This window comes from Antechinus flavipes, chromosome 2 (genome assembly GCF_016432865.1).
Source record: "Antechinus flavipes isolate AdamAnt ecotype Samford, QLD, Australia chromosome 2, AdamAnt_v2, whole genome shotgun sequence".
In the NCBI taxonomy this organism is placed as follows: Eukaryota; Metazoa; Chordata; class Mammalia; order Dasyuromorphia; family Dasyuridae; genus Antechinus; species Antechinus flavipes.
The window spans coordinates 614348716-614358455 of NC_067399.1; the positions used below are offsets into that span (position 1 = coordinate 614348716).

Consider the following 9740-nt stretch of genomic DNA (forward strand, 5'->3'; position numbering starts at 1 on the left):
CCTTTTAAGGCACATTACTCCATGAATTCCGTGTGATTTTGAACAAATGCATGATGGAGGTAGTAGGTAAATCCTGTCAGTGTTATATCTCTTTCCCTTCAGATCATAATCTTCATAAGGGCCCATATAGATTCTGTTATGCAGTTGATTTTATCATTATTTTCTTCAATGCCTAGCCCAGTGCATTGCACAGTATAGGTTATTAATAAACATTTGTTAGTGAGACCAAGGAGGGAAATAGAATTGAATCCAAGATTAATTAGTGAGCAGCTAAACTTGGTCTCCTACCTCCTTCCAGTTCTGCTATTTGCCCAAGGTTGGCTTCTCTAACACAGGATGCTACCAACTTTTTCTCTCATAATAGTTAGCTCTTCCGAGGTACGAAATATGCTGGAGTCAGCCTGAGTACAGTTTTCTGTGTAAACATTTACATAACAGAAATCTTCAAAGGTAACACATCAAATTGTGTTGATTATCTAGATTTAAGAACCTTATGGCTAAATTCCAATAGACTTGTGTTGGAGAACACCATCTGTATCCAGAGTGAATCAAAAGGTAGCATGAAAATACTTTGTTGTCGTTATTGTTTGCTCGCTTATTTTTTCTTTCTGATCTAATTTCTCTTGTGCAGCATGATTAAATGTAAATATATGTTTATTAGGGGGAAAAAGAAAGTTATGGCTAAAATATAAATAATGTACATCAAACTTTTAAAGTGGGTTATCAACACAAGTTTTGCTGCTGCTGTTGTTGTTTTCCCTTTCTGGAAAGTGAGCTGTTAAACACTTACCAGCACAGCTGTTCTCATTTAGAAGGGTCGATTCTAAGATTACTTTTAGATAGGGGTGGCAGAAGGCCAATCTTTACCACGGTGTGCAACAGGCTGAAAAGGTGGGGCACGCTTAGTTTGGCTGGGCTAAATTAGACGAGAAAAATGGCCATTTGGGTGTGAACAACAACCTCAAAAAAGACGGCTTTTGCTCCACCTTTCAGAAACAGCAGAGAGTCTACACTGAAGTTAGGAAAGTAACGGGACTTTTTAGTCCTTCCTTCTGCACGTACAGGAAAGAGAAGGCAGGGTAGCCCTCCGCAGTCCCACGGGGAACAGAAATGACCACAACAGAAGGGAACGAGGATCGGAAGGGTGTTTGAGGCTCCGCCCTGATCAGCCCAGGACTTTAGAGATTGGGAAAGTGGAGGAGAGGCGAGAAGACTAGGGGGAGAGGGTGGTAAAGAAGATGGCAGGAAGAGGGAGTGTACAAAGTTCGGGGGAGGAGACAGAAGGGAAAGAGAAAAGAGCGGGTAGGAGGAGTGGAGAGAGCGGAGAAACAGAGGAGAGCTGGGAGGGAGGAAGCTGGCCGCGAGAAGACTAGGGTAGGAAGCAGTGAGGATCTGCGGAGAAAGGAGGGGCGGACTAGCTGGCAGCTAACGGGGTGGGGGGCCGCGGCGGCCGCGGGGAGGAAGGAAGTCCCTGAAATCCTTGCCTCCTGGCTCGCCGCTAGCCGGGCGCTCGGCTCGAGGCGCATTCCAGGTCCGCACGGCCGCCGCCGCGCCCCAGGGCCATGCGCCCCCCTCCGCCGCGCCAGCCCCCGCCGCCGGCGGCCGGGGCGCGGAGCTCGGTGAGCTTGCAGAGATCCTTCCTGCGGAGTCCGCTGGGCATACTGCGGCTGCTGCAGCTGCTGGCCGGAGCCGCCTTCTGGATCACCATCGCGTCGAGCAAGTACCAGGGCCCCGTGCATTTCGCGCTCTTCGTCTCCGTGTTCTTCTGGCTGCTGACCGCCGGCCTCTACTTCACCACCCTGCTGGGCAAGCACGAGCTGGTGCCGCTGCTGGGCTCCCGCTGGCTGCTCACCAACGTGGTCCACGACCTGCTGGCGGCCGGCCTGTACGTGGCGGCCTCGGGCATCATGATCGACCAGACGCTGAAGCACACCTATTGCAACCTTGAGCATTACTTGCTGCCCTGCGCCTTCAACGCTTTCCTGACCGCCTCAGTTTGTGGCTGCTTCTGCCTCTCGCTCTACCTGCTCTCGGCGTTCTACTCCTCCTGCCGCCGCTGCCGGGGCCACCAGGACTTTGCGTGAGGCCGGTCAGGGCCGCCGGGGGGAAGGGGAACAGCCCAGCCTCTTACCACCCCCCCCCCCCCCGCCTCCCTCTCTAGGTCCCTTCCTCTCCCTTCTGCACAGCCCCATTCTCCAGCTACCCGCCCTCCCGATCCTCCAGCCTCCTTCGGAGGGCTCCTTTTGCCCGGCCGCCCCACTTCCTCCCTCCCGCCCCCCCCCCATTGCCCACAAGACCCAGCCTGTACCGAGGCACAAAGAGTTGGACAAACTGTTGCACGCACAGACACTCAAACAGTGGACCAGGGAGCGGATGCCCCGACAGTCTCCAAAACGCATAGATGGGAATTGAAAGCTTGGACGCAAGCCAGTGACACTTTGCAAGTTTCCCGGGCCGGCTGCAAACTGTGAAAGAGGTAGAGAAAGACAGACTGGAGGATCCACCCGGGGCTGGCTTGTCCGTGAAAGCCCCTTCGCCACTCCCACAGCTAGGCTCCTCTCCCCTCCCTACATTTAAACGTGGACAGAGACGCCCGCGTGGATCCGGGGAAAGCTCTTCAAATGAAGCCTGTTCTGTAGCGGTTTCTTAACCCCTCCTTTCCTTCTCCGGGAGGAGCTCACCACCCTTTCCTTTGGCCCCTCTTGCAGCCGCTACTCCCTTCGGGCCAGGCGGCAGGCTGTCAGCCAGCCAGCCAGTTACTTGGCTTCCAGGCAGAATAAACGAGGAGCCAGGAAGGCTATGGGCTGAGGCTCCAAGAACAAGTTTAACCCGCGGCAGGGCCACGCCTTTTTGCATCCTCCCGGATGACCAGTATCCTCAGCTGAGTAGTTTTTTGTGTTATTGTGACCTGGCGTGGTGCTCCAGATTGGGCAGTACATCCAGCAACTTAGTACTGCGTACCGGGGAATATGCCAAAATACCAAAATACTTTTAGGTGCTAGAGAGTCTCTGCCATCTTGCACACCAAGACACACAGCCCCTCCTCACCCACTTACAGAAACCTGTTCACATATGTGTGACTTGACCTAGTTGCCTTATGGGCCTTAGGGGCCACAGCTTTATAAAAGACTAGAGCAGGAAAAAAATCTTATCCACCATCTTCTAGTACAATTTCATCGATTTAAAGATGCGGAAACGGGTCACCTAAAAGTGAATCCCTTCCTTAAACTTTGAAGACTGGACTAAAAGTTTTCTGGCCTCCTGACATTCAGATTAGTGCTTTTTCTAGTAAACTAAAGCTGCCTCTCAGTCTAGAGCCGTGGAGGGTCAGAATGTGTCTAACAAGATATGAAGTACTTGATTACCATCAGTTTTACCAATCCTGACGAATGAGATCCAATTTAGCTGTCTCAGTCTGTCCAGAGGTTTGAGGGCTAAATTCTAACATTCATAAACTTTGTGGTACCCAAGAGCGGAGCAGGATTAGTTTGCAGATTAGGAGATGAAAGTTGAATTTGAGTTAGCTATATGGGAAATGAGATCTTTGCAGTTTCACTCAGGGAAATTATTTTAGGAGACTTGGGTGGGACTGGTGGGGAAAGGTATATTATGGAAAGTTCTATGAAATTATGGCTTCTTTCGTTTTTGATAAGTGAGAACTTGTTAAAATTTTAGCTCTCTCTGGGACTGGTCATTTTATCTACTTTACATCTCTTTGGAAAATAAATTGAGCTCCATCTAGACTATATTTCTCCTTCCCCCCCCCCCCCCAAAGAGCTGACTCTTTTACAGTGGTGAGAAGCAGCTTCACGATTCTGAAACCGGGTGAGAATCCCTGTGGTTTATCTAGAGTCTCTGCAATTTAGCACTCATCTATTGAACAGCAAAGAGAAGTCTTCTGAAGGTTGGAGAATCAGAGATTATACCAACGAACCTTTTGGGAGTGATGTTTGGCTATGAAGGTCCCTGAAAGGTAGGCAAATATTTTCCTATTTTCCCCACCCCTCCTCACTCCCACTCCTGGGGGTGGAGTTAGGTGTGGTTAATCACTAAACTTCTGGTGTAAAAACAGAAAAACTCATTTATTTTCATATGCGTTCATTTTTGGTGGCCTAGGGTTTATGCCAACTTCGATAAAAACAGTTTTGAAGTTGCTAAATCTTTGAGAAGCAAAGCCCTTATTTAGTAGTGCCAACTTTTTTTTTTAAAGTCCAACCTTTTGATTAGAAACATAGTAATGTGGTAAACAATACTAGAATCTTTTTTTTTTTTAAATACACTGTTTCAATTCTTACCAGACTTAGAGATAAATAATGTTAAAGGTGTGGGGCTTGGCATTCATAGAATAAGACCCCTACTTCCTGCTCCATAAAATAGGAAACAATTTATTTATTGACCAGAAACTCTTTTTTTTGTGTGGGGACAACCTTGTCTGATGGAACTTTAGGATTTGGCTCCTTAGAGCCTCCTTCGAGATTCAGAGGCATGTTTTATGCAATTATTGCTTATTAAGTAAACGTGATTATTTTGCATATACTCTCATTCACTTCTAAATTTATCTTCCTCACCCTCACCCCTAACTCCCAAATCTTTGGCATGTGGTATTTTCACTGTTATTCCAACGGAAACAGAAAGTGTCTGGTCTAGATTGTGTAAGTGCCCTTCTTCTCCCGTGCCCCCCGAGGTGGCTAAAACATGTTCTCTTTTCTTCTGAAAGGAGACCTAGGATTCTAGGGGGTTCTCTGAGGGTACTGATACCAGTTAGCCTAGGGAAAAGTGTTGCCTTGTCCCGGGGTGGGAGGCTGGTCCCTCTGTTCAGGCTTACTAGTAGGAGCAGACTTTCTGGGGGTAGATATGATATAGGGGAATAACAGAGAGTAACTATTTATCAGAGAACACAGGAGAGAATAACTTTTTCTTATGTTTTAGCTTGCAGAATTGAGAGAAGAATCCAAGCAACTGGCCACATTAGCCATCTCTTCATCTTGTTTGGGATGGTCATTGGGGGGTGACTGAGAAGACAGCTCTGGACAGAAGAAGCAAGAAATTTTCAAAGTTTACCTGAGCAATACTGGAACAGCACTATCTAGGCAACTCTGCCAGCAACTGGTTCCCAGACCCTGTAACACATGACTTTAGGGTAGTGTGTAACTAAGTTTGGGCTCCTCCCAAGTGGGTGTGCACATGTGTATGTATATATGTATATACACAAATCTGATTTCTCTCTGCCAGTGTTTGAGTGCTGCATATTCCAGACTTCTGACAAGCAATGAACAGAACTTATTTAATTCCCTAATTTCTCTTCTTCCTCTTCCTCCTCCTCCTCTTCCTTTTCATCTTCCTCCCCCTCCTCTATTTTTTCCTCCTCCACTTTCTCCTTTTTCCTTTTCTCCTTTTCTACTTTCTCCTCCTCCTCCTCTTACTATCATCCAAGCTACATCTTTCTCTTTGACCTAATTGTTCCTATTCCAAGTGCCACTCGGGATCTCCCCTCACTTTTGTTATTCATGGGTGCCTTGCCGATGCTGACATCACTTAGATTACTTACCATTAGATCTCATTTGTGGCCTTTTTAATGTCATCATCAGCCTTTTGCCTTTGTCCGACAGATGAATTATGCTTCTTAGCTTTCCAGTGAATAATAGAAGACCATCTGATTTCCTAGATGTACCATTGGCCTTTAACCCTCCAAAATCCTTGCCAACCTAACTTTCTTGCCTTCCAAAATGGAGAAGATTTTAGGATTGATATGAAAATCCCTTTTCCTTCCCCATTCAGCTACATTTTCAAGCTCCAGTCTCATTCAATGTTAGTGGGAATCTAGTCTCAGAGACATTCCAATCCTAGAGGCTCCTCCTAGGCTAGAATCAGTCTCTTTGTTGCCAGGACTCAAATCTTCTCAGTCGGAATTGTGCCAAAGACAAGTTCACTATCCATTTCCCTGAAGACCCTATGATTGGCTCTTAGTGCAGACTTTCCATGGCTGCTTGCTGAACATGACCTACTAAGTCTCCAGCTGGACCAACTTAGGAAGGCAGCTAAACAACAGCCAACTGTGGCAGTCTTGAAGTTTGGGAAGATCTGTCTCAGTGCATTCTCAATACATTCATTTTGTGCAGGGATTTTTTTTTTAAACTAACCTGCTTTTCTGAATAAAATTTTGTTCATATTTCATATGGGAGGTGGGTGAATTATCATCTAGGGTGTCTTTGATTTCGTAGAGCTTTGCTTTTGTACCTTAGTTGCTTTTTTTTTTTTTTTTCTTGGCCTTCCACTAGAAGAAGAAATATTAGAGCATTCCCCTAGGGAAGAGGAAATAGAACTAGCAGAGAAATTTAGAGCCTGAGGCTGTGGAGAAAAGAAACCTTGTTTTTATCTGCCTCTGCCATGCATGTTTGTGTATGTCAGTGAAGATGCAATTTGAAAGATATAAATGTGAGATGTAGGATCTGGGAAATATCCCCCTACTTTTGCAGTTGCCTACAGGCATCTCCCGCTGCCAAGGGGCAGTATAGGATCCCGATATTCCTCTGACTCTGGCAGCAGCCTGATTCCTTGGGGATGGGATGGGGAGGGACAGGGGCTCTTGCTTCAGTTCATAATTCTGTTGGACAGTCTCACTCTGAGACAGGGTTTCCTGAGATCAGGAACCAAAAAGAAGAAAATGTGTCTGATACAGTCAGGAAAGGACTTTGTGGTATTTTGGAGGATCCAGCTCCTGCCTGGGGCTCTCAATTGGCTCTCTATTTGTAAGCCAGCAGGGCAATCAACCCCCCAGAGCCTAGTGGGCTGCAGAGTTGAAATGAATAGCCTCCTAACTTCTCCCAGTCAGTGTGATCTTTGCAAAACAGCATTATTCTATTCATTGTTCCCCTTCTCAAAAACCTTTAATGATCTCCCACATTTTGGGAGAGCACATTTCAAAAAGTCAGAGGAAAAATAGATTAGATTCTATGGACTAAAATATGTAGTTACAAAATCATCGAGTCAGTCATTTACACAGTTGCTAATTTTCTAGGCAATTTGCTAGGTGTCACAGTAGATAAGGTATAGACTTGGAATCTGTTAAGACCTGAGTTCTAATATTTCCTAGCTGTATAATTCTGGGAAAGTAATTTAATCTCTCCCAAATAAGTTCTCTTATCTAAAAAATAATAATAGTTAATAGTATCTGCATCACAAAGTTGTTTTAAGGATCAAATGAGATAATTTATATAAAGAGCCTTGTAACTTTAAAGTTCTATATGAGTGTTAGCAATTATTTTTAATTCCTCTCATAAATCTGATGCTTACTGTTCTAAAAATATACATAGAATCCATGGGAAGAGTGGGCTCAAACTTAGAGTAAAATAATAGTGAGGCAGAGTTATAGAATATGGCAAAAGTAACTTATATAATTTCTGCTACCTAAGGGCTTGGACGTCCTTTCTCCAGATCTTTTACAGATTCACTTCCCTATTCCCTGGGGTTGTTTGACGTGATGACAGTTTGACAGTTAATTTAGGTATGTGCAACATTTCTGCTGGGCAGGTTAGATTATCGGGGTCTTTTCTCCACATACCAAATTGTGATTACCAGCTCCTATTTGCATTATGTCATCTTAGTAAACAACTTTGCAGAGAGTTAATTGTGTCTATTAGGATTTCCTCACAGAGATACATCCTTAGAAATTGAATGGCAACTGTCCTCAAGGGGTACTACATTTATGTTTTGTATCTATTAGTATTTGGACATGTTTCCTCCAATAGAATGTAAGTTTCTTGAGAGTAGGTAAATGAGAAAAGCAAGGTGTTGGGGAGAGGACTGAGCAATCCAAACACTCTAGAATTCTCAGTGAAGAGAAAAATTTCTTCCAGCTGGCCCTCTTCACTTCATATGCTCTAGATGATAGCCTAGGGATAAAGAATTTTACTAGTGAGTACAGTGGCAATGATATTCCTAACTTTTTGCAAACATTATCCTAAGTAGAATGTATGATCTGGATTTTCCAAAGTCCCTGAGGATAGGGAGAACTGGGACTGGTTGGAAGGAGACACCCTCTACACACATACATACCATTGGTTCCCTGCAAGACTTCGAGACCTCATCCAAAAATATGAACAATGCTGCTTCTCTCTCTGCCCATTTCCCTATCCCTATCCCTAGGGGTTGTTTGAGGTGATGGTAATTTAATGGTCATAGTCAATTTAGATTATTATTATTTTTTTAAGTCAGATCTTTAGAAATCACATTATTCAGTCTTTTCTCAGATTTTACAGAAGAGGAAGCTCTCACTTGTAGTCAGTAGTCAGAAAGGGGTGATACTTTTTCCAGCACTCACACTCATACACATGGGATGTGTGATCAGGTGAAAGGGATAGAACAAACAAAATTATCCTAAATTTTGCCTTCAAATGGAGGAAACAATTGTGATCTATGGGTGGGGTCAATAGGAAGACACTAGAACTCTGTTTTAATTGATTTCTATCTAATAGACAAGGAGGGGTCATTTCTTAGACTCATTGGCAAGCAAAACTTTCCCCAATGCTGACCCTGGGTAATGAGTGATCTAGATCTTTATCTGGCTCTCTCATTCTATCCCACGCTACATGTGTTTACCAGAGACTCTTTACATCTGTAGATTTGCCTATTAAATCCCTCACTGAGCCCAGGGAAGGGGGGGGTCATTTTGCACGTCTGAGTTTATACCCTGAAAAGGTTTTTTTTTTTTTTTTAAAGAAATAAAGGGAGAGAGGAAAAGGTACCTGAAGCACAAGGAGTGGGTGATGGTTGCCTGCTTGAAAATCTAACTGAAGATCTATTTATGGGTTTTTTTTTAATGCATTAGGAGGAAGATTATGCCTACCAGGCATTCAATTTTTACTTTTATTTGCTTAAATTGGATAAATTACTCACTGAGAACAGCTTCAGTGGAAATTTTCATAAAAGGAAGAAGTGATGAGTAATTTTTCCTTCCTAGTTCCCTGACCTCCCTTTATTTTTGTAAATCACTTATAGGGCAATCCAATAAAACCCTTTTTTTTTCTTTTTAAATGTTTCATTGATGTGTTTTCTCTTTTTCTTTTTATCAGTTATTTTCCAATGACTTCTTCTTCCTTCTCTTCCCCGTTCCCCAGAGGGATTCCCCTTTTGTAATAAACCAACACAGATCTGAAAATATATTCTTCATCACACACCTCTCATCTACCACATTTCATCCTCAGTTCTCTGAAATCACAATTGGGCATCCGATCTAATCCAATAAGTATTTATTAAGCAAATTCTTTATGCCAGACACTGTGCTATAAAATAGGCATATAAGAACAAAATGAAAGAGTATGCATGTATCTCAGAGATATTGAGAATTTGGTTCCAGACCACCACAATAAAAATGAAAATTGCAATAAACTGAGTTACAATTTTTTTTATTTCCCAGTACATACAAAAGTTATGTTTATCCTATGATGTAGTCTATTAAATGTGCAACAGTATTAAGTCTTTAAAAAAAACCCAACACAGCACACTAAACCAATGTGTGTACCATAATTTCAAAATACTTCATTGCTAGAAACAAACTAAAAATACCCAAACTAACAAAAACTGTTAACCATCATCTGAATCTTCAGTAAACCATAATTCTTTTACTGGTGGAGGTCTTACTTTAATGTTGATGGCTGCTGACTGAATAGGGTGGTGGTTGCAGAAGAATGGGGTGGCTGTGGCAATTTCTTAAAATAAACCAACAATGAAGTTTTTCACAT

General features: G+C 43.6%; 1 protein-coding gene across 1 annotated transcript; it reads left to right on the forward strand.

Moving 5' to 3' along the window:
* The first annotated feature begins 348 nt into the window (after positions 1-348).
* MARVELD1 (MARVEL domain containing 1) lies at positions 349-9033 on the forward strand. The gene is made up of 2 exons (XM_051981814.1): positions 349-3973; positions 4930-9033. Exon 1 carries the CDS (start codon positions 1563-1565, stop codon positions 2082-2084), a length of 522 nt encoding a protein of 173 aa, XP_051837774.1. The 5' UTR covers positions 349-1562; the 3' UTR covers positions 2085-3973; positions 4930-9033.
* The last annotated feature ends 707 nt before the right edge of the window (positions 9034-9740 follow it).

Excerpts from the sequence above, each read along its gene's own strand:
- MARVELD1 (XM_051981814.1), top strand. The coding sequence starts at position 1,563 with ATGCGCCCCCCTCCGCCGCGCCAGCCCCCGCCGCCGGCGGCCGGGGCG.